The 26,594-nt window shown below is 55.4% G+C and overlaps 1 protein-coding gene across 1 annotated transcript; it reads left to right on the top strand.

Moving 5' to 3' along the window:
- The first annotated feature begins 2,283 nt into the window (after nucleotides 1–2,283).
- MFSD4A (major facilitator superfamily domain containing 4A) lies at nucleotides 2,284–24,904 on the top strand. The gene is made up of 10 exons (XM_004578711.3): nucleotides 2,284–2,592; nucleotides 11,028–11,226; nucleotides 11,717–11,995; nucleotides 14,786–14,954; nucleotides 15,138–15,253; nucleotides 15,871–16,044; nucleotides 17,393–17,540; nucleotides 21,830–21,900; nucleotides 23,165–23,285; nucleotides 24,166–24,904. Exons 1-10 carry the CDS (start codon nucleotides 2,363–2,365, stop codon nucleotides 24,219–24,221), a joined length of 1,563 nt encoding a protein of 520 aa, XP_004578768.1. The 5' UTR covers nucleotides 2,284–2,362; the 3' UTR covers nucleotides 24,222–24,904.
- Nucleotides 24,905–26,594: the final 1,690 nt, after the last annotated feature.

Below are 26,594 nucleotides of genomic sequence, written 5' to 3' on the forward strand. Positions count from 1 at the left end.
TATTGTCTTCTAATGTTCACACGGGTGTTTCAAAACACTCGTGGGGATGTCGGGCAGGTGTCGTGGTCCCTGGTACGCCCACATCCCCTCCTGGAGTGCTGATTTGAGTCTTGGCATCTCCACTTCTGATCCAGCTCCCTGCTAATACATCGTAAGAAACAGCAATGAGGGCTCAAGTGCTTGGGGCTGTGCTACCCACATGGGAGACCAGAATGAGTGCTTGGCTCCTGACTTCCTCCGGACCCAGCCCTATTAGTGAACCAGCCTGATGAAGACATTCACTCTCTCTCTGTCACTCTGCCTTTCAAGTAGATGAAAAAAAAAAATAAATGAAATAACATAACAAGAAAAGAAAAAACTCAACAAAATGAAAATTTAAAAATGTTTATTTTGTTATGTAAATCTTTGAAATCCACACATAGGCTTTTCATATCACATTTCTCATGGACTGATCACACATACAGTCCTCTATTCTGAGATCAATCATGAGAGCTCGGGGTAAGATCGAAAGGCAATTTTGTAACCCCCTATTTCTTGTCTGGACTTAATACACATAGGCTAGATTCCAGAGTCTTCTCCCTGAACCCCGGAAAGAGAAGGAAGAGAGGCTAGAGAATTCCTGGGGGACAGCCTGCTTTTCTCCAGCTCGCTTTGCTCAAAACTTGCTGCATTTTTGGGGTGCTGTTCTCTGAGCCCAAAAGTGGCCACATGGTAGTTCTCAGGGCATGGTGCCTGCAGCTGCAGGAGCTGGGAAGCATATCCAGGGAAATGACTGCAGGAGTGTGGGCCACAGGAGCAGTTCCCTGGGCAAGGTCACGGTCTGTGGAGGACTCATGTGCAGAGCAGTCAGACTGGCTCTGTGGGGAGCAGGTGTAGGGTGGAGTGGTTCAGGTCAGCCCAAGCCTCTTCCTGCAACCAGCACTGGCCCACAGTGGCAACGGCACCCCAGCCAGCAACAGGTTTGCTCAAGAGCAGCACTAGCCAGCAGCACCTAGCAGCAAAGGCAGATGAAGGCCACCAGGCTGACTGCAGGTTGTTCCTGCCAACGGCACATTTACATGGCCCTAGAATTCTGTTAGAGTGGCACAGAGCACTCAGTCCAAAACTCATGGTTGTAGTCCTACCTCAGTCCCAAGGACAACTCTGTACTTTATCACAAGTACTGTGCAGGCTGTCCACTCTCTAAGTACTGCCACCACCTACATGTGGACTGAACCCCAGGGACTCTGGTGTGTGCCTCTCTGGTGCTCTGGCTGGGGAGGTGCCCCTGTGAGACAAGACCAGTACTTGCAGGCGCAGTCGGCTGCCAACACTCCCACACCTCCTTGGTCCTTCCAGCCCTGGTCCCCAAGGGACCCTGGGCACAATGTCTTGGCTCCCACCACTCCTGCCGCTCCTCATACAGACGGCCAACGGCTGGATACAGGACCGTCTTGCTCTGCCTCTGGAACCTATGCAGGAAGCCAGCATGTCCTGCCTGCCACCGTTCAGGGCACAGGACAAGGGACTAGCAGTCTGGACTCCTGGGGAAGGGACAGCAAGGGACAGTGCCCTGGCTTCCCCCACCCCCAAGTCCCTACCCTTTCCCAAGGAGTTTTTCAGAATTTCTGCCACGATCCTTCAATTTTTGAGGTTACTGCCAAGGAGGGGGCCGGGGACGGGCCAAACCAGAGGGGTAAGGCGCCTTCGTGCTCCCTCCTGCACCTGCGCAGGGCGCAGAATGGCGGCGTCGTTGGAGAGGGCCTAGCTCGCTCCTAGGGTTTTCCTTGCAGACCAGAGGTGTTGATGAACGAAAGGCACGCACCTCCCCCAAGAACATCACCTCCACTTGAGACTTCACCGTCTGGGCGAAGGCGCAGGGAAGCTTGAACAGCCCCCCCCACGTCCAGCTGCGAAACCCCCACGTTTAAAGGGTCCGGGGACCGCTTTCCTCCACCGCAACACCCCACTGGTGTGTTTGCCCAGTGGGGAGCTCATCGTGGCTCTCCCGGAACCGGGAGAAGCGCTGGAGCGTCCCGTCCTTCAGCCTCGATCGGTTGTCTCGATTTGCAAATTGCCCAACTCCAAAGTGGGGAGCTCAGGTCCCGGGAGGGGGCTCCGAATAAACAAACGGGAGAGGCGGGCAGCTGGAGGGGGGGGGAGCGAGGACGCGGCGCCCGGTTGGTCCCTGCAGCCGAGGAAGGCGGGCCTGGGTGCTGAGCAGGAGCGGGAGCCGCGCCAGGTGCGGGGTCCAGGCGCCCTCGCCGCTGCCCGGCCGCAAGGCGGGGCCCCGGCGTGCGGCCCCTCCCCGCCCCGCCCGCCGCGGCGCGCACTCGGTCCCCGGGATCGCTAGCTCCGAGCCACTGGCGGAGCCGGCCGAGCCATGGGCTGCGACGGCCGCGTGTCGGGGCTGCTGCGCCGCAACCTGCAGCCCACGCTCACCTACTGGAGCGCCTTCTTCAGCTTCGGCCTGTGCCTCGCCTTCCTGGGGCCCACGCTGCTGGACCTGCGCTGCCAGACGCACAGCTCGCTGCCCCAGATCTCCTGGGTCTTCTTCTCGCAGCAGCTCTGCCTCCTACTGGGCAGCGCCCTCGGGGGCGTCTTCAAGAGGACGTGAGTGCCACCCCTGCTCCGCCACCCCCCTATCCCTGCTCCGCCACCCCCTCCCCATCCCCGATCCCCAGCCCCGCCGGCCAGGGCGGCCAAGGCGGTCTCCCTCCCCCCAGTCCAGCCCAGCTCTCCCCGGAAAACTCTCCAGAGACCCAAGATGACTTCTGCATTATGTGTTCGTGTTCACTGGCCCCCGGCCCGCCCCGGAAGAAGGTGATGGGATGAGCGGAGGTGGGCAGGGTCCGAGCTTCGCCGCAGGCACCTCCACCGGTGGACACCCCAACCCACCAGGGGCGGCGGCAGGGCCAGGAGCCAGGAGCTGGCCTGCGGCTTGACCGGGTGCCCAGGACCCTGTCAGTTCCACACCAGCGGGCAAGGTGCACCTAAAGGGGGCAAGGTGCACCCAAAGGGAGCCAGGACATACATGCTGGGATGGCCCCTAGAGACAGAGCCCTTTTCTGTGGCAAACTCGAGTAGGAAGGGCTTAGGTGTCTCAGGGAGGAGACTGCCACCAGGGTGCCAGGAGGCCCTTCTGTTGCCAATTCTGCCTACCCAGCACTGCCCACCCCCCACCCTCTGCCCCAGCACAGGGCCCTGGCCCTCCATCACACAGACCCCAGGGATGCGACTGTTCTGGAATCTCCCTTTCCTGGCAGTGCGGGTGGAGAGGACCACCTCCGCAGGGCCCTTCTGGAATGGCTGCTAGCACAACCGGGAAAGCAGAGCCAAGCATGGAGGAGCAAGTGACTTGGGATCCGCTGCGGGCTTGCCCTGGTCCCAGTTCCCAGCCCATTGCCATTCTGGACTCAGGCAAGCAGCTGGCCTGGGGACAACCATGCAGCCAGGCTCCCCCAGCAAAGAGTCTGGCCGCACACCCTTGGGCGCAGACTCCTCCCTGGAGTGTGGCGGTGGTGGAGAACAGCACAGGTGTCTGTACAGATGGCCCCCCCTTAAGCTGCTGAGGCATTCTCCATCAGGGAGTGATTATCCACCCACCCCCCTTTCCCCAAATCCTCTTGTAAACCACAGAATTCTCAGAAATGAGCGTCCTTCAGTACACTCGGGATTGTGTGGGTTTGGTGCAGGATTCGATGGAAATTATGTTTGGAAAACCTTTTTATTTATTTTTATTTTTTGAAGATTATTTGTATGAAAGGCTGTGTGACGAAGATGTGAAGATTTAGAGAGAGAGAGAAAGAGAAATCTCTTGTCTGCTGGTTTACTCCTCAAACGCCCACTACAGCCAGGGCTGGGCAGGCCAAAGCTGAGAACCCAGAACTCCAGCCAAGTCGCTCCCATGGGTGGCAAAGACCCAGATACTTGAGCCATCCTCTGCTACTTTCCTAGGCTGCTTAGCAGGGAGTTGTATAGGAAGCAGAGCAGTCAGGATTTGAACTGGTGCTGTGACATGGGATGTGGTCATCACAGGTGGTGGCATAGCCCATGTGCCACAATGCCAGCCCCCAAACATCTTCAAAACGAAAACAAAAACTCAAGATCCTTTGCCTAGAGGCTTAATTAGAAGTAAAGAAAAGGGATTGCTAAGCATCAGAGGTATTTTTGTTTATTTGTTTTTAAACTATTTGCACTTCCCAAAGCTCCCTTACCTGGAACTTTTTAGCTTACACAGTGCCAAGAGCAGGAAAGACAATGAGAGCAGCATGAGTCAGAAAGAGCAGCGTGGCAGGTCTGGCTTTGTGACACACCTGACTGGGCCACCTCTTCCGGGATAGCTCTGTGTCTCTCGTGGGGCTCTTCAACATCACCGGGGGCTCTTAATAGATAGCAGAGAGGGCTCTACTGCAGGAAGCAACTCCCAGAAAAGCCTCAAGTGATGACAGTGGCGATCACTAACTATGGAGCACCTGCTCTGTACCAGGCACTAGTATCTGTCCTCTGGCTGTACTGACCCATTTTGTCTTTCCAGAATCCCTGAAAAGTCAGGCCGTCGTGTCTCTCATATGCACAAGAAAGTTGAGACCCAAAGAAATCAAGAAACTTGCCTCACATCACACAGCTAGCCAGGATTCGAACCAGATAACCCAGGCAATGCCTCTTGCTTTCATGAATAATCAGCCTGCACTCTGCTGTTGGGACCCAAGCCTGGCATGAGTATCCTGTGAGCTCCAGCTGCTCCAGGGACAGCGATGCTGGACCTTGGGAAGGGGCTAGAGAGGGCAGGTCCTGTCTGTGGTTCAAGGTTAAATTCTTTTTTTTTTTTAAAGATTTGTTTATTTTGGACCCGGCGGCATGGCCTAGCGGCTAAAGTCCTCGCCTTGAACGCCCCGGGATCCCATATGGGTGCCGGTTCTAATCCCGGCAGCTCCACTTCCCATCCAGCTCCCTGCTTGTGGCCTGAGAAAGGAGCCAAGGACCACCCAAAGCCTTGGGTCCCTGAACCTGCGTGGGAGACCCAGAAGGAAGTTCCTGGCTCCTGGCTTCGGATCGGTGCAATACCAACCATTAAAGTCACTTGGGGAGTAAATCATCGGACGGAAGATCTTCCTCTCTCTCCTTCTCTCTAGACGGAGAGGAAGATCTTCCGTCCAATGATTCACTCCCCAAGTGAGCCGCAACGGCCAGTACGCACCGATCCAAAGCTGGGAACCAGGAACCTCCTCCAGGTCTCCCACGTGCGGTGCAGAGTCCCAAGGCATTGGGCCGTCCTTGATTGTTTTCCCAGGCCACAAACAGGGAGCTAGATGGGAAGCGGGGTGACCAGGATTAGAGCTGGTGCCCATGTGGGATCCTGGCGTGTCCAAGGCGAGGATCCTAACCACTATGCTATCATGCCGGGCCCTCAAGTTTAAATTCTGAACCTCAATCCTGCCACCCCCAAAACAGAATGTCATAAAGAATCTTTCCTTGGGTGGGGTGCCAGGTTGGACTTCCAGCAGCAGTGGGTGGATGGTCTTGGGTGGGATCTGAGTCTGCCACCTCCCACCTGACTCTGGGCAGCTCTTGTCACAGTCCCTGAGTACCCCCAAAAAAACAAACAGAACCTTCATCAGCCCCAAAAGTGACCTTTACACCTGGTAAGCTAGGACCTCACTGCATCTCGGTGAAGATGCCGATACCTCCCAGCTTCCAGTGCTTAGCAGCTAGCATGCTGCTGGACTGCCACGTGGGAGTGGGGGGCTGTGCCCACAGAGCTTCAAGGGCCAGCTGTTGCGAGGGAGGGGTTCCATGTGACACATGGGGGAGGAGAGTCAGGCGTGTCTCTTTTGATGGGGCTTCTTCTCAGATCCTGCCTGGCCTTTAGCCCAAACTCAGGGCCCCTGGCTTCAGGGATCTTTGGGAAGTCTCCATTGAGCTAGGGCAGGCACTGGAGGGGAAAGTGGATGTAGAGGAGGACTTGAGCCCTCACTGCCTGGACAGCACCAGCCATCCGCACCCGTCCTCTGCCTCCCACCCACCCCCAGCTTCTAGCATAGACTGCAAGATTGAAAGAGACTAGGAAGGAGGGAGGGGGTGCTGGGATGTAGCCAGAGGAAGACCTCTCTTGGGAAAAGCTGGCTTGCCGTGAGGAGGAAATGGCTCAGAGCAGGGAAAGCCAGGTGCCTGTGGTTGGCAGGGTTTGCCGCCGTGTCTTTTATCAGGGAAGGGGCACTCAGACAAAAGGCTAGGCTTTTCCTGGTAGTGGGGACCTGTTAAACCACCCTGAAGAGTTGCCCCTTATCTTAGAGGCATCATTAGGGCCGAGAAATGCCTTTGAGAGCTTCTCTGGCCTTCGCCCAGTCCCCTCCCACTTCCCTGTATACATGCTCCTCGTGAGAGGCTGGCTAAGTTCCTCTGTCATTTTCTCCAACTCCTTTTTGTCTGCGTGTCCTGCCTGGCCATGGCCCCAGCCCTGGCTCTGGCTCTGGCCCCAGCCCCAGCCTCAGCCTTGATCCTTGCCCCAGCCCTGGCCCCAGCCTCAGCTGTAACTCCATATTGAAGCTCCCAAAATTCTCAGACCTGCTCCCCAGTGGCTGACCCCTGCAGCATCTGGTACATAATATAAGTCAGTTGCCCAGGCTCTGAGCTGGGCTCTAGCTGGTCTGGTCTCCCTTTCAGAAAGCCCCTGTACCTGTGCCCCTGCCCCCTTTCAGCCCATTGTGAGTCCCTCACCAGAGGGGCTATTTTGGAAAAGGCCCCTCTCCTCCAGGTGACATTAAAGCTGACATCTGAATGACAAGAGACAGCCAGATGTGCAGGGATTGGAGAGGGGTGCTCCAGGACACAGAGTGAGGACCCAGCCAATACCAAAGGTCTCCTTTCTGTGCGTAGAATGCAGCCCCAGCATGATTCTGACAGATAGTCTTGCCCTAGGCTGGAGTGTCCCCAGACACAGGCTTATCTGTGCCCTCCCTCAGCTTTGTCAGAGTGGGGGCTGCAGGCGCCTGAGATAGAGGGTGCTTCCTCTCTCCAGCCCTCCCCAGCCTTCCCATCAGCCCTTCCCATTAGCCTGGGAAATTGAGATTCGATTCCAGTGTCCCCTCCTAGCTATAGGGGCTGCCTGTCCCTTTGGGGATGACTAAGAACTGGGCATACCCCCATCTGTAGTTCTGCCTCCCTGGTGCTTCTGGAACGGGGAATCCAACAGGCTGGGCAGGGAGGGAGGGTGTCCTGGGAACTCCTGCTGGGCAGAAGCGGTCCCTGTGGCCAAACTGTCAGAGGGTGGTGTGTGCTGGCACAGCCTGGACCAAGGGTGGCACAAATAGAGCTTCCATACACTCCCCATCCCTGAAGGACAGGAGACAGCTGCCTGGTGTCCTTGGCGCTCAGGTCCTCCTCCAGTTTGGAGTCTGGCAGTCCCTCCACCTTTCACAGAACCAGGAAAACCCAGAGCAGGTGCACAGGTCAAGGTGATCACGTGCCTGTCTGGGTGAGGCCCAAGTGTACCAAGGCCCAGGTGGGGAAGGGAGGAGGTCAAAAGTACGAACAAGGTCACACTGGAGAGCGTGAATGCAGCTGAGCGGGCACCTCCAGCCGAGGCCCCTCCCCGGCTGCACCTCCTCTGTGGGAGCAGCCAATAATAAGTGACTAGGTTATTTCTCAGGGCATGCTGACCTCCCTGAGCTGTGTCCTGGGCCTCCACTGGCCTCAGGGGAATGGGATGTGTCCTCTGACTGGCCTGAATTACTCAGGGTGGGGTGGGGGTGGAGTTCAGGCCACCCTCTGCTGGTCCTTTGCCTGGCTTTAGCATCATTAGACTCAGATCCTAGCTTTGATCTGCTCCCTTTCCTGCCTGGCTGGGGGATACAGGTCCTCAGCACTGCTGTAGCTGGGAGGCCCTAGGTGAGAGGCAGTGATGCCGGATGGTCCCTGACAGCTACTGAGCAGCCTGCTGGGGTCACCCCGGGTCACTATGGCCAGAACAGTTCTGTCACAGAACAGTGGTTGACAGGGGGGTAAGGAGGACCAAGAGCTGGCACTGGTCCATGCTCTTGCTGCTGAGAGTGGTTTGCAGGAAGCAGCACTGTGTCCTGGGGATGCCCAGGGCCAACAGGGAAGGGCTAGCATGGGGTGGGGCTGAAGGTGGCTGGGGTCAGGGTGGGAACATCAGTGAGTGAGCAAAGGAGGCTCTGACGTCACATCATTTCCCAGCTCAGTTTCCTGTGGCAGAACTGGTTGTCCTTCCACTGTGCCACATTGCTGGGAAATGGTTCAATTAGACCTGCAGTCCAGTCTTGGGATTCCAAGCCACTCTCTATCCTCGAAGGCAGGCAGATGTCTTTGACATGATTGATGTGTTGTTTTCATTACCCATGGTCCTGGAAGGGCCCTTGACCAAGCTGTTTGGAACAGATGAGAACCATATTTCAGTCTGGCTCCAGTACACACTGGCGACTTCCTTGTGGGGGCCACAGCATACATACCATTCCGGATACATGTGTTCCTGCTGATTTCTGGATGCCCAGGCACAGCCCTGCTGATGCAATTGGCAAGAGCCTGGGACCCCCAGCAGGAGTTTCCCAGGTGCCAGGAGCAAGTCCCTATTCCCCTGGCTCAGCCCTTCCACCCTCCGCTAGAAGGTGCTGAGCCTCAGGCACCACCCAGGCGTGTGGACCCCCAAGCCAGCCAGGCACTCTACAGCTTCTTTCCTGTCTGTTCTTTTCCTCTCCCTCCTGCGTGTCTCCAAGCCATGTGGGTCTCTCGCATTGTGCTCAAGAATGACAAGAAGGGAGGCTGCAACAGAGCAGGCTGGACAGGGCAGCCCCCAGACTCCACCTCCACCCCCACCCCTGGTGGCTGCTGCTTCCCTTTCCTCCCCCCACCCCCAACCTGCCAAAGTCCCCGGGTTCCTTCCTGGCCATTGCCCTGTGTTGCTACTTATCTCTCTGTCCTTGTCATTTCCATCAGATAATCTGGCCTGGCGGCCTACAGCCCCCTTCCCCAGGCTGCGCTATGCAGGGTTGGGAGATGAGGGTAGAGAGAGACAGGCCGATGGGGCTTCCGGTGGTACCAAGCTGCAGCAAACGCCATGGGAAGCTTGCAGCGAAGCCAGCAGTTGTAATCATGCCTCTGGAGCCCAGCGACACCAGCCAAGGGGCCATGGGGGTCCCACAGCCAGGCACTGTAGCTGCCTACCCCTGCCATTCATGGCTCTGCAGAATTGGGCCTCTGGCTGTCTGCGAGCTGCCCTCTCCAGACTGGCTGGGTCCCTGGTTGTCACCAACCCGTGTACAAAATCATACGCACGCATGCACCCTTCCACAGAGAGGACAGGCAGCATAACATCAGAACACCTGGGTTGGCTTCCAGGCTCCAGCATCATCTTTCTCAGCCGTCCTCAGCCTAGTGTTGCGGTGTTGCTCCTGAGGCCAACAGCATAGGCCTCTTCATGGTATCGTTTCTGCCAGCGTCTCCTTCCACACTCCATGCCCCACACCTCGGTATAGGCAGGGCTCCTGACGTCACACTGCCTCTGCATGCTGGCCTGTGTGTGCGCCCCAGGGCTGGTGCTGGGCCACAGACCCAAGCAGGTGCACACAGGTGCTCTTTGCTCTGAACCTTGCTCCCGGACTTTCCTGCTTTCATCCGGTTCTTTCTAGGCCATCACAATAATGCGTTCATTCTCCCAGGCACTATTTGCACTTGGTTTGGGGGATCCTGCTTGACCGTGTGGAGGAGTCATGTCCTGGCCCAGTGGGGTTATTATATGAGAATGCAGTGTTGGCATATCGTTGCTGTGGGGTCACCCCAAAGGCTGCCTGGTCTGTCTTATGAAGGAAAAGGAAGCAGGGTTGGGGGTGAGGACAGAGCGAGCCTGGGAACACTGCTGTTTGCATGGACTCCATGATGTGCGCTGTTGCCCCAGTGTGCTGCGTGCCAAGGAGGAAACAGGTGAAATGGAGTGGTTTTGTTACATGAGTGTCCCAGGGCAAGGTGGCAGAGGCAACCAGTTCCAGGACTGTCAGGTGGGGACCCTAGGTGAGGTGGAGGGTCAGGAGGCATTAGACAGCCACCGCTCCTTTGCTCTCCTCCCATCTGAGTTCTGAGCAATTGTCTCTCCAAACAAGAGAAGAGAAAATACTTGTCTTTGATAAATGACTTTTCCAGATACAGGATCAGAGAGGCTGGGAAGGCACATAGAGACATGACAAGGGCCCCAGAGGGCGCTTCCCGCCTGGCCCACACTACCCCACACCCTGGAGATTTCCACCTAGCAGTCTGGAGGCTGCCTGGGGGCTCTCCAGTGTTTTGGACACAACCTTCAGACCCTTCCAGAACCTTGCTGCCCAGTCTCACCACTCCCCTACACACACACACACACACACACACACACACGGACATTTCAGACTAGTCCCCAAAATCCAAGTCTCAAGTCCTTTCTCTGCAAGCCTGGTTATGGGGGAGATCCCAGAAGACCTTGTGACAGCCTTAGTGCATCGTTCATTTGTGTGCTCATTCAATGATTCACTCATGAAGAGGCAAGCCCTCCGCCTGCTTGCCATAGGCTCTTCTATTGTTGGAAGAAGGGGAAGGGCAACAAGATTCCTGTCAGACTCAGCTCAGCAGGGAGGCCCTCGGGGTCCCCCACTTCCTTCCAGACACCTGCCAGGCAGATGACCTCTGCCTACCATAGGGGCATGTACTACTTGGCTGGGGTGGGTGCCCTAGAGGATAGCACCTCTCTGTGGGTAAGTGATCCAGGGACCCACACCCAGCCACATACACCTGGTCCTATCCCCTGTAGGTGTTGCTCAAAGCAGCCTTTCTGACACAGCAATCCATTTGCACTCAGCTGTTTGCAAACAAGTAACGTAAGGTGTCAGCAGCATTGTCATTTGCAAGGAGAACAAGAAGCAATGAGGCTTTGTGGAACGCCACCACAGCATCTTGAGTCCTCCCAGGAGGAAGTGTCCAGGAAGCAAGTGGGGAGGCCGGGGAGGCTGGGGCCATTTCTTAGAAGGCTGTGGGCTTTCCACTGACCCTGGTCTTCTCCCGCTCAGCCTAGCTCAGTCCCTGTGGGCGCTGTTCACTTCCACGCTGGTCATCTCCCTGGTGTTTGCTGTCATCCCCTTGTGCCATGATGTGAAGGTGCTGGCCTTGGTCATGGCGCTGGCCGGTCTGGCCATGGGCTGCATTGACACTGTGGCCAACATGCAGCTGGTGAGGATGTACCAGAAGGATTCAGCCATCTTCCTCCAGGTGAGCCACGCCTGCCTGTCCTATGGTCCCCACCCACACCAGGATGGAGAATCTGCAGCTGGACCACCCAAGCAGCCTCCTGACACCTCTAAGATTGGGTTCCCTGGCTTGTGGGGTGGGGCAGGACCAATTCCTGCACTGCCCTAACAGGAAGTTCCTTGTAACTGGCAGAGTGGTAAAGAGGAAGGGCTTGCTGTCCCCACTGTGCCCTTATCTGTCACCTTCTCCCTCTGCTTAGTTCCTGCTCCTCCCTGTCATCAGAGGTTCCTATCTGGCCCTTTCCTTTATGGCGTTGTTTGCCAGTGGATACAAACTTGGTGACCATCCCCAGGGGTGGGTTCAGGCTGGGGAAGGAGGAGGAGGGGCCAAGGTGGGATTGGCCTCCATCACCCAGGGTGCTGCAGCTCTCTGTCCCCACTCTGGGACCAGGCGGGGGTTCCTCAGCCACCACTTCCTGAGCCTGAACATAGCAACACCCCTCCTTTGCCAGGTACTGCATTTCTTCGTGGGCTTTGGCGCTCTGCTGAGCCCCCTCATCGCCGACCCTTTCCTGTCCGAGTCCAGCTGCCTGCCCGCCAATGCCACAGTTAACGCCACCTCCAGGAGCCACCTGTTCCACGCCTCCAGGGTCCTGGGCCAGCATCATGTGGCCGTCACTGCCGCTGCTGGGACCCAGCTGCGGCCCAACCAGACGCTCCCGGGGCTGACCCCAAAGGATGGGGCAGGCACTCGCGTGTCCTATGCCTTCTGGATCATGGCTCTCATCAATGTGAGTGGCACTGGGGAGGCAGGGCATGAGGGGCACATGACCTTCCACACCTCCAATCCACTGTCCAGTCTCCAACAGGGGTTCTACATGTTCTGAGACACGTCCTGCAGCTGAGGTGTGTCATGCAGAGGGGTGGGGGATGTTGCTAACCCTCCCAGGGCATTCGGCTGTGTCTTCTGCCATCACAGTCTTCAAGGCAGTCCAAGCACAGTGAATATTGCCACCACAAGATGGCAATCCGCTTCCCTTCCCTTACCCCAAGGCAGGATGAAGTAGACTCTGGAACCAAACTTAGGTAAAGATGTCGGGATCTTCTCCAGGGACTCCCACTCCACCCAGCCACATCATTGCCAGGTGCGCTTATAAAGGCTGGGGGTAGACCAAATGACCCCTAAGAAGCTCCTCTGGCTATAGCAGCAAGGCAAAGAGACCATCCTTTAAATATACTGTACCCCAAGTGTGTACCACTGCCAAGTCAGCTTGATCAACTTGGGGTACTCTGCAACCCAAGATCAAACTTTACCTAGGTTTGGTTCCAGAGGCATCCTCCCTCAACCCAGGATGCAGCTAAAGGCCCAACTGAGGAGACCCTCTCCCGGACTCTGCTACCTGCCTGGCCTAAGCAGTACTTGGGGAGTACCAGAGTACCCGCCTCCTGACTTGGGCCCTGTGTGGAGCTGGGGGCAAGGAGTGTCCCAGGAGGCCAATGGCCCCGCTGAGGAATAGAGACACCAATTGCTCTTCCCCCTGGCTTAGGGCCCCATCTGTGCTCCAGGAAGACTTGTGGGGCAGGTTGCCCAGCAGGTGCCATGCTACAGGCAGCCTCAGCAAGTTGCTGCACATGGAGTTCTGCAAGGGGCCTTTAGTCTGCCCACTGGCACTGAGCGGCATGGCAGGTGACATGTCCCCCCACCTCCTGTCCCTGGCTCAGAGCTCCAGTGAGGCTGCATCAGGCTAGAAGCCAAACTTCAGCACACAGCCACTGCTTGCTGCCCACGAGTCAGCCCCTTTGGAGCCTTCCCTGGGCAGTGCTGGAGTTCTCAGCTGTGTACCTCCCCTTCCCTCTTCTCCCCTCCATCCATTGTTTGGGGAACAAAGCATTCCTGGGCCTGGGCACTCCAAGGAGGACTTGGGGAGGGCAAGGGGCCCTGTTTCTGGCCAGGGAAGGGGGACACCACCACCAGGGACCGGAAAGGCCGGCTGAAGCCCGATGGCTGTCTCGTGCTTCTGGAAGCACAGGCTGGAGGGACTTTGCTGCAGAATTTTCGTTCTTTCTCTGCAGGTTTGCGCCTGAGAATAAACAGTGTAGTGCAGAGGAACATGGGGAGATGTGTGCACACGGGCATGCTCTCCTGCTTGCACATGGGTTCACCTCACCTGTCACTCTTGCTGCCCAGCACAGGAGCCTTTTAGAAGCCAGGAGAGTCCCCCCCGCCCCCCCCCCACCAGTGGCAAGCCCCGCCTCCAGGATCTGCTGCTTTCCCAGCTGTTTCCCCTTGGCCTTCCCCCAGGCACTACGCCCTCTGGGTGCCTGTGTGTTTTTCCTGTCCCTCCACTGCACAGTGGAGAAGGGTTGTGTCTCTCGCAGAGGACCTCCCTAAGGGAACCGGCTGGCTCTTCCCACCAGGATTTGTAGGTTTCCTGCTGCCAGGCGCCAGCAGTTCTGAGTGCAGAAATTCCCAAGGTCATCCCTGGGAGGTACCAGGAGCTCTTTAGGGGGTATTTTTATTCTGTTTTGTGGCCTTTCACAATGATGGAGGAACTGGGGAAATGCCAGTGCAAGTCAGCCTGAGTCCTAGGAGTGAAGGAGGCTCTCTGAGCAGCTGGCTGGCAAGCTGGCACAGACTCAGGCTAGGCAGTGGCTGCTGGGGAGGAGTCATGGGCTCAGCTCACTAGCCCCTGGGAAAGCCTGAAGGACCCTGGCTCAAGTTGCAGCAGGTGGCAGGCAACACCTGGGCTTGGTCCAGGGCTCCCTGGCAGCCAGGGTTTTAAGACACAAGCAGGGGCACCTGCGGGAGGCACGAGGCCTCTCCAGGCAACCCTGAAGCAGGGGACATTTCCCACTGCTCCTGGGAGTTCAGCAAAAGCCTCCGTGTAAACAGCAATGAGCAGCATGGGGCGGCAGGCAAGCGGGCCTGTGAGGTGCTCCTGGTAAACATGCACTTGGCATGGCAGGAGGCCAGGCTTGGGTTTTCTGGTTCAGAGGCATGGCCCCTCCTGGAACACACCACCAAGGCAGCCCGGAGAAGGGGCCCAGACACTTGACCATCACTTCTGTCTTTTCCCAGGCCATTAGCAGGCTTCTACAAGGGAAGTGGAACAGCCAGGACATGCACTCAGTGCTCACATGGGATGCTGCTGTTGCTGTGTCACAATGCTGGCCTGAAGTCACAGCTCAGAACCTCAGTTGCCCCATTGTCCAGTGGGGTTGTTAACTGCCCCTCCCCACCCCCAATCTTGGAATACCATAGTGGACTCAAATGACGCTGCTTTCTGGAGTGTTCTATGACCTGCCAGCTGGAAGGCCGGAGGCACAGGGGTCCACAGCCCTCTGTTTAGCTCAGGAGGTGGGAGATTACCTGCTGGTCCCCACTCAGCGGCCACGGAGGCCCAGAGGGACTGGTGGAAATGAAGCAGGAGTTGTGTGAGGCACCTGGCTCATGGGCTGGGAGCAGCTCTCAGGTGGGCACCCTTGGGGAAAAAAAACACCTGCTCCCAGGACTGTGCAGATAGGTGCCGGCACGGGCAGGAGCAGGGGCCTTCCTGACCCGATGCCCCTGCCCCCTGCAGCTTCCGGTGCCCATGGCAGTGCTGCTCCTGCTCTCCAAGGAGCGGCTGCTGACCTGCTGCCCCCAGAGGAGGCCCCTGCTCTTACGTGCCGACGAGCTTGCCCTGGAGACGCAGCCCCCTGAGAAGGACGATGCCTCTTCCCTGCCCCCCAAGTTCCAGCCACACTCAGGTGGGGGCTCCTGGGACCTTTCCCACTTTCCCCGCTGAGAGGGTGCATCGAAGTGCTAGTGGTTAGGAAAAGGCCTTGACCCTGCTGGCCTGGGGGTGGGACTAAGCTAGAGCAAGTGGAAGCAGCTAGTGCCCCCCCCCCCAGTGCCTTCCTCCAGCCATGCCCCTTCCTGCACCTCCCTAGGGCACGAGGGCCTGTTCAGCTGCTGCCAGCGGAAGAATTGCCAAGGAGCCCCCAACTCCTTCTTCGCCATCCACATCACAGCTGCTCTGGTCCTGTTCATGACGGACGGGATGACGGTGAGTCCGCGAGTGAGGGATGGGGGGCCACATCCTCATGTCTGGGAGTGCACCCAGGATTCTTAGAGACCCAGGAAGAGTCACCTTTGCTCTATTTGGATCAGCTCTCTAAGTAGGGGCCCATGTGGATTGTCAGCACTGCCCGGGAGTGCATAGCCTTAAGGCACAGTGCCTCTTCCAGAACACTGGACAAAACTGGCCTCTGGGCCGGGCGCAGCTATTCCTGCCTCTAGTCACCTCAGCTGCCTTGGTGCGAGTTTCCGCTGCCTTCTGCAACTCTCTTAGGAGGAGACTGGCTCCAATAGCTGACTGATTAACTTGCTGCCCTGCGCAGGAGCCCTGGTGAGGAGGGGTTGCTTAACTAAGAACCTATCGACCGCGGGGAGTGCTTGTGACGCTGGTTGACTTGCAGTGTGACCTTGGCCAAGTTGCCGCTGTCGGTTCTTCCACCTGTGAAATGAGATGCCTGTGCACACCTGGGAGTGTTTGGCTGGGGAGCAGTGCCTGTCCAGGCCTTGTGGGGTCCCTGTTGCTTCTCTGAAGCTAGGCCCTGAGTCACCAGCTGCTGCCCGGGTTGGGCCACAGGTGTGCTCAGCAGGGGTCTGGTTTCTCCCCAGGGAGAATATTCTGCCTTTGTGTACAGCTATGCGGTGGAGAAGCCGCTGTCGGTGGGTCACAAGGTGGCAGGCTACCTCCCCAGTCTCTTCTGGGGCTTCATCACACTGGGCCGACTCATCTCCATCCCTGTCTCCTCACGAATGAAGCCAGCCACCATGGTGTTCATCAATGTGGTGAGTGGCCAGCGCTGGAGGGGAGGGGGCACCTTCCGCCCAGGAAAGCCCACGTGCCCCCAGCCACTGCCCCAGGACACGTGCTTGGAACTGGACACTGCCTCCTGGCTGGAGACGTAGACACGAGGGAGGAGAGGTGCTGACGAGGAGGGCAGGGCAGCTTGTGTGTCCGCAGGAGCATCCCTGCCCTGGCCAGAAGCAGACAGGAAGGAGCTGGGACCTCGCAGGACACAGGTTCCTGCTGACACAGGCTGCCCAGAGAGGGACGCATGTGCTGGCCTCCCCAGCTTACCTTGGCACCAAGCTGGTCAAGCCTTCTTGCTGCCCAGAGAGGCCTGGAGCCCCCAGACGTCTGCATCGCGCCCCCCCACCCCCCAGGCTGGGGCCTGGTGACTTGCATGTTGTAGCTATGCAATGTGATTTTTTTAAGAAAAGATGTCTTTATCATACACACACACACACACACACACAAATCTTCTATTCACTAGCTCACTGCACACATAGCCAGGAGCCAGGTGCTGCAAGCACTTAGTGCTTGACCCATCCCTGCCGCCTCCCAGGGTGTGCAGTAGCAGGCGGCTGAAACGCAGCAGAGCTGGGAATCAAACCCACGCTCTCCTGCACCTCTGGGCCAAACGCTGACCTCAGTGTAGCTTTGGGAGCCGGATTAGGAACCTAGGACATAAACCAGTTGTGCGGCACAGGTAGGATTCTCATTTGGTCCTCTTCCCAGATGTGTTTAGCCTAAAATTAATGTGGACGCAAAAGCGTGGGTAGAAACCTTAGAGATGGGGTGCAACAGATGCCTATGCAACAGAGAGCCTCTTTTTGCCAGGAAGAGTTCTGGGCCCAGCTGCCCGTGGTGGGGAGGGTCTAGGGGAGGAGCCACACTGGCTGAGGAAGCCCCTGGGTCTCCAGGGGGAGCTGGCAGGAGCTCCCAGAGGGCGGAGACCCGCCGCTCGACAGACAGCTTCCTCTCTGCTCTTCTCCCTGTGGACTGGAAAGGAGGGCGGTGGGTGTTCATCCCCCGCTTCCCCTCCAGAAGAAGCTGAAGATGCGGGTGGAGTTCCTGGGGCTTACGGATGAGACTCTGGGGCAAAGGCGATGTCACATCCCAACACCCACTGCTGGCGGTGGGTGCGTGGGTGTCAGATGGGGCGCTCTTCTCAGTGGTTTCGCACGTTCTTGGGGCTTCCCGGGCAGCTCCCACTAAGGGAACTGCAATTCCCAGATGGTCCACACGATGGCGTCCTCTCCAAGTCTGAGAGGCGCTGGGCTGGTCGGTGGGGACACCCGCCTTCCCCCACCCCATCCCCGATTTTTAATGCCCACCCCCCTGTGGCGACAGGTCGGAGTGTTGGTGACATTCCTGTTTCTGCTGATTTGCTCCTACGATGTCCTCTTTCTGTTCCTGGGTACCGCGAGCCTGGGCCTGTTCCTCAGTAGCACCTTCCCTAGTATGTTGGCTTACACGGAGGACATCCTACAATACACCGGTGAGTGACCGGCCCCAGTCTGCCTCTCTTCCCTCCACCTCTGTCCCCGCCTCTCTGCCCCTGTGCCTCCTCCCGGAGAAGAGCTACCAAGTGCTCCCAGCTGGCTCTGGCCCCAGCAGGAGCACCGCAGGGCTGGCTCGGGCCCCACACTGTTATTCCACATCTCAGCTGTGTCTGTGGACTCACAGCTGGCATTTTGTGCGTGTGCTGGAAAGTTCCAAATTCAAAGGAAAAAAGAATAAGTGAAATTATGAAAGAAAAAGGAAATTATGGCCTAAGACACGTGTTTTATGATTGCAAGCAATAGTGCCTGCCAGCTTGCCTGGTGTGGCAGACGTTGGAAGCACGCAGGATTAGAAGGATGACACCATGCCTGGCTGGGGTTGTGACACAACTTTTTGATGTCAGAAGCTTCAGATTCTCTCATCTCCCCAGCCCTGCCCCAGCCCTCCCAAGTGCATATGGCAAAGCCCTTTATAATGAGTTAATTAAACATAATTGCATTTTTGAACACTTAACATTACTCTGAGAAGCAACTGGAATCATTCTAGAGGTTGGAAAACCAGTGCTCAAATGAGTGAGGCTTCTTAGAAGTGGAGGAAAGGGTATTCAGGGAGGGCAGGACAATTACAGCTGCACCTGGCCCTGTTTCCCACAGCCACAGGGGGACAAGAGGGGGTTGAGTTGTTGGGGAAACGACATTTTAGGGCACAGTGGGTAAAGCTACCACTTATGATGGGGACATTTATGTGAACACTGGTTCGAGTCCTGGATGCTCCACTTCTGATCCAGCTCCCTGCTAGGGTGCTTGGGGAAGCAACAGCAGAAGATGGCCCTGGTGTTTGAGCCCCTGAAACCACATGGCAGACCTGGAAGAAGCTCCTGACTCCAGGCTTTGCTGTCTGGGGAGTAGACTCGTGGAAGGAAGATCTCACAGAGAGAAAAAGAAAAAGATCTTCCATCCACTGGTTCAAGCCCCAACTAGCCCCAACAGCCAAAGCTGGGCCAGACCAAAGCCAGGACTTGGAATACCACCAGGTATCCCATGTGGGTGCAGAGGTCCAAGTGCTTGGAAATCTTCTACTGCACTTCCTAGCCCATTAGCAGGGAGCTGGAATAGAAGTGGAGTAGCTGGGATTTGAACCAGTGTTGGACTTGAACTGGCACCCCTGTGAGGTGCCAGTGTTGCAGTTGGTGGCTTAACTTTACTGCAAAATGCCGGCCCCTTGGTCCTTGAAATTGAAGGATAATCCACAAACCATCTTAGCACAGAATATTATTACTGAGTATTTTCTATGATAAATCTGCACGGTGTCCCATTTTCAAAATGGAAAGGCTGTATTATAAAAGCAACATGTTCCTTACACGAATCTCAAGCCACACAAGCAGTGGGTAGAAATGGCTGACAGAGCCCCCTTGTTCCTTCCCACTTGCCTTCTGAGTACTTCCTTGCAAACTGAAATCCAAATGAGCCTGAGATGTCTACTGTGTGCTGTCTGTAACTTAGAGGAAAGGCAAGCCTGCCCCAGTGACCCTGAGAGTCATACTCCCTGTGTCTGACTTTTGACTCCTTTGAGTTGGGGTCTCCGTGGGCACCTGGGACCAATTCCATTGACATGTGCCTCTGAGGAGGCCCTGACCTTGACAGAGATGGGGACCAGAGATGCTTCCTGCATCCTGTCCTGATCCAGCCAGCCAATCCTGCTCCTGCCTGTTCTGCTCTGGGTGCAGTGCTGGCTCCCTGGGGTCCTGCCCAGGGAGGCACAGTCTCTCCTCCAGCTTGCCGTGCAATGCCCTTTCTGGCTCCCGCACCCCCTGATCTATCCGCTCTCCCTTTCCTGCTTCCCCTCACCCCGTGGGATGCTCCTCCAAGCCTGTTGGAGAGCTGAACCCCCCTGACATTGTGCTTGGCCCTGGGGTCAAGTGCAGCTCAAGGCTTGCACCTGTGTTTCCTGCCCAGGATTTGAAGCTCACCTCCACACTTTCTGACTTTATGACCTTGTTTAATTTTTTAAATTTAAATTTTAATTTATTTAATTTTATGATACAATTCCATAGGCTCTGGGATTTCCCTTACCTCCTCCCAAAATTCCCTCCCCCACTAATTTCCCCTCTATTATTACAATAGCATAGTCCTTCATAAGCAGTCATAAGTCCATCATTCTGCTATTTCAGTGTATCCTGACATTGTGGGTATGGACAATGGCAGAGTCCAGCACCCTATTGTCAAGATACATTTCACAGTTTCACTGGGAGTCCGTCTGTGATTTGGAAGTCGAGATGCACACTGCATTGTATCTTCACATCTGGTTATGAAAAGTCAACTCCAAAAGGACAAATATCATATGTTCTCTTGGATATAAGGCAACCTTCATGCAAAATATGAGATCAACAGCCCTTTCAAAACTATTTTTGCTGCAACTCATGGGTTTTGATATTTTTATTTTCATTTCTTCAAAATAGTTTCTTTTCTCTTATTGAATTCTTCACTGACTCATAGGTCATATAGTAGTATCATTTTCTGCAAGGTTTTTTATTTGCTTTTTCATTTCTTCACCAATATCTTGGCCATCCAGTAGCATGTTATTTAACTTCATGCAGTTGTAAATTTTTAAACTTTATTCCTGTTGTTGATTTTGTTTTATGGCTTTTCATTTAAGGGAATGTATAGTAGCTGTGTAATAGAGACTATCCTATCCAGATGTGAGGAGACCTTGTATAATTTCATTTCCTGCTCTTTAAGTCACAACTTTCCCATCTGTAAAATGGGAAAGCGGAGACCTATCTTTTGGAATGTAGTGCTTTAGAGGAAACGTAACTGCACAGCGTGGCTGGCCCACGGGGGCTCAGAACTGGCCAATTCTTACTCTCCTGCACAGCCTCCTATGTACAGAAAGTCCTTGACATTTTAAAAAATTTTATTCATTTGAGACAGAGCTCTCATAGGCTGATTCACAGGCACAGAAAGGCCAGAGCCAGGGGGTCAGGAGCTCAACCCTGGTCCCTCATGCGGGTGACAGCAGCCCAGCGACCTGAGCCAGCACTGCTGCCTCCCCAGGGTGGACGTTAGCAGGGAGCTGGAATCTGGATCTGAAGCTGGGAGGCTTCCAGGCCTCCTGATGCGGGGTGTAGGCATGCGAATCTAGATGCCTCCTTCCCTTCATGGTTCTGGGGACAAAGAAGTAAGATAGACAGTTGGGGGGCCCTGGATTTGAGAGGGGCATGGCTAGCACTGGACTTGCTGAGGGCTTTGGGAGGAGAGAGGATGTGAGCTGGCCCCGGGCTAAGAAGAGGAAAGGGGAAGCCATGAAGGGTCAGGGGGCATTAACAGAGAAGGTGTGAACCTAAAGGAAAGCGCTAGAAGGAGCTCACTGCCCAGAGGAGACAACGTAACTGTTTTAATCCAAAGCACTGAGATGCCTGCTACACGTGGCCACTGTGTTTCCACTCAGTGCCACTGGGTGCCGCTGGGCAGAAGGGAAGGCAGAGAGCAGACGGGGTGGGAGTCGGGGTGGGAGCAGGGTGTAGGACCCATCTGAGGACATGGAAAAACAAGGAATCCAGGCCTGGGGACAGGGAGGAGTTGGTGATGAAAATGTCACCTGGGACCTGAGAGATGAACAGCAGTCCACCAGACCAGGAGCATCGGGAGTCAGGTGTCAGAGGCCACGGCAAGGGCGTGGGCTTGGCCAGGGACCCAGTGAAAGCTGCTCCTGGCTGGAGCATGTGCAGAGAGGGTGTAGCCAGGCCAGGGCTTAAAGGGATTTGTCTAGGAGACCACGTGAAGGGTGTAGGTGCGGGGCTGGCCTGGGTGCTGATAGTTCCCACTACTGCTTCCCCATGCACCTGACTTAGGTCACGTCAGAGTCCACAGTGACCCTAGGAGGATCCAGTGTGAGGTCCAACAAGGCCCAGAGAAACTGGCCAACTGGTCCAGGGTTGCATGGCTGGCAGATGATGTGGCTGGGCTTGGAAGCAGAGTCTTAGCTGAGCTCGGGCCCCACAGGCCTGTGCAGGTGGCTCCCCAGGGCCAGGCCAGGGCCCTCAGCGTGGGCAGATTGGCCTGCATGTAGGAGAAATGCCCTGGGAAGAGCTCTGAATGCCAGGCTAAGCAATTGCAGACAGAAGACTCCAAGATAACAAAGGGCCTTCATGATGCAAGACCTCAAGCAGACCTCACGAATGGTTGTCCCTCTTTGCGAGATTTCCTGTGACTGCATGGACTATGACGGCTGACTTCTGTCTACTGGACATGCTTGCACGGAACAGAATCCTTCTCTTTTTGTCAGGTTGTGCCACCACCGTGCTGGTGACCGGGGCAGGAATCGGCGAGATGGTCCTGCAGATGCTGGTGGGCTCGGTACGTGGGGGACTCCAGGCCAGGCTGGCGGGGAGGTAGGGGGAGCATCCTCCAGCAGGTGGGAAGATGTGTCTCTCCTCTTCCCTCCCGCTACTGTTGCTTTCCTGAGTTAGCCAGCACAGCCTGACCTGGCTGGTGTTGCCTTGTTCCCACTTCTGGCTCAGCCTTGGATGATGAGCCCCGTACTCTGGGTTCAGGAGATTGGACAGAGCCAGTGCCAGGAGCTGGGCTGGGGAGAATGGGGAGGCAGTCGGTGGGAACATTATCAAGCTCCTTTTCAGCCCCACCCCTACACCATTGCTCACGGATGCTGCCAGGGCTGCCCGCCCCACTCCTGACGCAGCCACGCTTGTCCACAGGACAAAGAAGTGTCTGATTGAAAGCTGTTGTTCACAGATGATCTGCGCTTTGACCTCAGCTCTGGGGGTGTGGGCACTTGGCCTAAGTCAGCCACACTCGCAGCCCCGGGCTCTGTCTGCAGAGCCCTTTCCATCTGTCACCACACTGCATGCTCCCTCCTGCCCAGCCCTGTGAGGTGATGTCTGGGATTCGTTTCAATGTCATCTGGTGCAGGAAGTAGAAGGTTCCAGATGAAATTGCTGCTAATTCCTTAAGGATGTTCCAGAAGCTGCTGTTTTCAGACCTTAGCTAATATTTGATTGGGAAGGTGACAGACACAGACGTGAACAGGAGAGCCCTTCCACCCAGCGGCTCAGTGTTCATGAGAGCCAGGGCTAGGCCAGGCCAGGGCAAAGAGCCGAGAACTCCATCAGGGCTACCACGTGGGTATCAGGGAGCCTGACCACTTGAGCCATTCCGTCCTGATTCTTGGGGTACATGTCAGCAGGAAATGGGAATCGTAAGCAGAGCTGGACCCCAATCTGGGGCACAGGGGCGCCCTTAGGGGTGTCCTAACTGCTGTGCTAAATATCAGCCCCTCTCTATGCTATTTCTGATGTATGTTTGGCGTTTTTATAAAACAAATATAAGGTTCAAAAGTGTGTATCTTCTGCAAAGCCCCAGTTAGGTCTTACAGGTATACAGACACCTGGCAGGACTGTCAGTAATGATAGGGAGATTCTTAGAAAGTTCTAGAACTCAGAACTGAAAATGACTGTGGGAGGTCATGAGGTCCAGCTCTACCGAGGCGCAGGACAAGTGGCTGCTGTAGACAGGCAGCCCTGTAACGGGGCCCGGCTCAGTGTGCCCTCCACTGTGTGCTCCCAGCCCCTGTTGATGCCTGTGTCCGCCCCCCCGCCCGCAGATATTCCAGGCCCAGGGCAGCTACAGCTTCCTGCTGTGTGGCGTGATCTTTGGCTGCCTGGCTTTCACCTTCTACATCTTGCTGCTGTTTTTCCACAGGATACACCCTGGACTCTCATCAGGTAAGGAGAGGCTCGGCTCCCACACAAGAGGCGGAAAGCGGGGTGGGGAAAAGGCTGGGGGCCAACCAGGCTGGGCCAGAAGCGCTGTTCTATTCTGTTCTGAGCAGAATGCACGGAAATGTTTATTTTTCTACAGCTTCCTCTTCCCCTCTTCCTGCTTTCCGTGAGATTGTTTAAGGCGGGAGGGCGTAGGACAGCTGACTCAGGGTTTCTATGTTAGCAGAAAGGCATGGACTGTGAACTTGGCTTCCTGCATCCCACCGCACCACAGAGCTGAGGGCCAGGGATCTCTTTCCCAGCCAGGCCCCAGGCCCTGCGAGGTAGGGCCTGCCTCCTGGGCTGGAACTGAGCCCAGCGGCCTAATTGGCCATCCCTTTGTAGTTTCGGGTTTTGACTCCAGTCCAGATTCCCTCCCCCCCAAAAAAAAAGCAGCCTTAGGGCCACAGGCCGGATGGAAGCAGCGCCACCTCCTAAGAGAAGGCTCCCTCCCAGAAACCCTAGGCGGAGCCCAGCAGCCAAGGCTGTGCTTCTAGACAGTTCTCAGGAGACAGGACCCTGGGCAGTGCCTGACCCTCTCCAGAAAAACACTAATGACACAGAGAGGGTGGGGCCCAGGAGTCATCAGGCCCAAGCCTGAGCAGAGAGCTCTCCGAAAGACATTCTGGGAGACTTTGCTGAACAGCAGGTGAACAACCAAATGGCTTCTATATTCATGAGACTAAAAGCAACCAGCAATCCCAGTGGGCCAGCACTGGGCAGGTCTGGCTTCACTCTGCTGCCTGCCCCGGGAGCCACAGAGCTGACAAGAAGGGCACGAAGACAGGGTCATGGATGAGGGGCGGCTGCTGCTCAGCCTGGCGTTGGGTTTTTTCTTTCCTAGACTCCACCCAAAACAAACCACTGGACGTGGAAAACTCAGAGTGCTACCAGAGGTAAACAAGCACGTGGGGGCGACGAGCAAAGCCCTCCAGCCAGCTTCAGGCGCCCGTGTGAGCCGGATCATTGCAAAGCTGAGGGTTGCAGTGGAGGCAACCTTTTGATGCCTTTGTCTCTCCACTCACCTGGTTCGTTGAAGAAATTCCATGGAGTACTGATGCCCAAATCTCGCCCTGGCACATTAGCAGACTTCTACCTGGCTGTTCCCATCCCCTTCCCTTGCCTGGTTTGGGGACGCGCCCTGGTAGGAACCACCCAGGAACCCCCATGGGAAGGTAGGAGCCAGCCTGCACTTTCATTTTCCACCTCACGCATGGACCACCCCTGGGTTGGTGAGGCTGAGAAACCAGGTTGAAGTTATAATGCTCGGTGATCAGTGCTCATATAGATGTGTTTCAAAGGACCCCAGGCCAACCCTGAGTTTCTCCCTGGCATGCGCACGGCGTTTCTGTGCTCTTAGGGCCCAGGCCAGAATCTGTCCTTCCCAGAGCTTAAAATGCCCATTGCAAGATTGATTCTTGCTCTTTGGGGCCCTGATTCAGTGGTATGCTGGGCCAGCTCACACCAGCTTGAAGAAGCTGCCTGATAAAATTGAGGGCTGGTTGTTAAAACATCAGCCGTTATGAAATTTTTATGGACTTCAATTATGAAAAGCTGAGGTAATAAACACTCAGGACTCCCCACATCCCCATGTCACGGATGCTCTTGAGGTGCTGGGTTTCCGGGGAATGAAATGACCAGGTGATGGAAGCTTCTGGGCCTCTTCCCACCTCTGCTGACTGTGGCAGCATGTCCCTGTCTTGAGATCAGCCACAGTGAGAGCATTTATACCACAGAAATTGGCCACAGCTATCACGTTAGCCACTTTCCAGCCCACGCTGCTAATCATTCATGTTTATGGGTCCAAAGCCTGTGGGGACGGTGACATGCATGTTCTCATTTTCCCTACTGAATTGACAAGCATATAAAAGGCACTGAGAAACAGCACAAAGAATTTCCCAAAGACTTGTCATTTTAATTCTACATCTTTTGTACAGAAAAAAAAAATAACTCCACGTCCAGCTCTTTAACAAATGACTAAGTGTGGCACAATTCCAGCTGTGCAGTTTGCTGAAAGCAGTAACGTAAGATGGGACTCAGCAGGCTGCGAGTTAGGACAGCCTCCTGCTTGGCTTGCATGTTCAAGCATACGCAAATGTTATACACCTGAGCAAAGAAGTGGATCAGGGTTCTTGGCCACCTGTCCCAAGTGCTGCGGCTCACAGGCCTGACATCTGGCCAGACTACAGGTGTTGTCCACAGGCTCCGACCACCAGCATCCTGTGTATGATAAGGATCTGGCTGGAGAGACCTGGGTCAAGCCTTGGTCTCACCCTCCAGCTTGGGTGGCCCTGGGAGCACATCTGAGGCTCTTCCAACCTCACTTTTCACCAGTAAAGTGGCATTTCTAAAAGTACCTACCCTACCTCAAAGGCATTTTGAAAGAATTAAGTGAATTTGTATAAAGCGCTTACTCTAAGCCTGACATAGAGATTGCTTAGTAAATGCTGGCAATTTCTATTTTTAGAATTTCCTTCTAAGCAGTTTCAGGAACTGCTCATATGCTTGGTACATATTTATTATAAGTTCAACAGATCCAATGTCTTAGGAAAGCTGGTGGTCAGGGTATAGTTTTAATTGTAAATACTTAAGAGGCCAGCCGATGTCAAAATGCAATCCTACGTGGACACATGTGATCTGGGCAAAGGAAAATAACCTTTTTTATATAGATCTAGAAAGAAGACTCAATGGTTACATCTAAGTTGATTGTGATTAATTTGTTACTATAGAAGCCAATAACAGATTGAAGCCTATCTTTCCTAAAATAAAAGTATTTTAAACTTGATAAATGTGTTCTCCATGGGGAAGGTCCTGCTCTATAAGCTCAGAACTAAGTGTCCCCGCGTCACCAGAGACAGGGTTCCACGGCTGCTGCTTATGGACAGCCAGAGGCCTGGGCACCAGCCATGGGGCAGCGCCGGCTGGCCAGCACACCTGCAAGGGCCTGACACGGGGCGGGGCAGCCGCCTGTTTCCAGCTCCCCAGGCTGTCCTGTCCAGGACTCACACTACCCCAGGGTCAGGGACGTGCCACTCCATCCTGCTGTTTCAGAAACAGCTGTCTCTGACGGGCTTATGCCACCTCCTAATGCCACTTCCTGTGGATGTTGTATCAGCCCAGTTTCAAAAAGGCTTCGTTTTGTTAAGGAATAGAAGCCTCCAGTTTGTTCTCTCAAAAACTGTACAAACAGTGCCTGGAAGAGAAATAAGCAAAACTGCTCCTTTTCAAGGGCTTTCAATATAAGCAGCTAATTTTATTTTAAACCCTTTTAAA

This window comes from Ochotona princeps, chromosome 10 (assembly GCF_030435755.1).
Source record: "Ochotona princeps isolate mOchPri1 chromosome 10, mOchPri1.hap1, whole genome shotgun sequence".
NCBI classification, from domain to species: domain Eukaryota; kingdom Metazoa; phylum Chordata; class Mammalia; order Lagomorpha; family Ochotonidae; genus Ochotona; species Ochotona princeps.

What these genes read in the sequence shown, in the direction of transcription:
- MFSD4A (XM_004578711.3), top strand. Translation starts at nt 2,363, where the DNA reads ATGGGCTGCGACGGCCGCGTGTCGGGGCTGCTGCGCCGCAACCTGCAG. An exon ending in ATTCAGCCATCTTCCTCCAG is followed by an intron (nt 11,227 to 11,716) that starts GTGAGCCACGCC and finishes CTCCTTTGCCAG; the next exon opens with GTACTGCATTTCTTCGTGGG. An exon ending in TCATGACGGACGGGATGACG is followed by an intron (nt 15,254 to 15,870) that starts GTGAGTCCGCGA and finishes GTTTCTCCCCAG; the next exon opens with GGAGAATATTCTGCCTTTGT.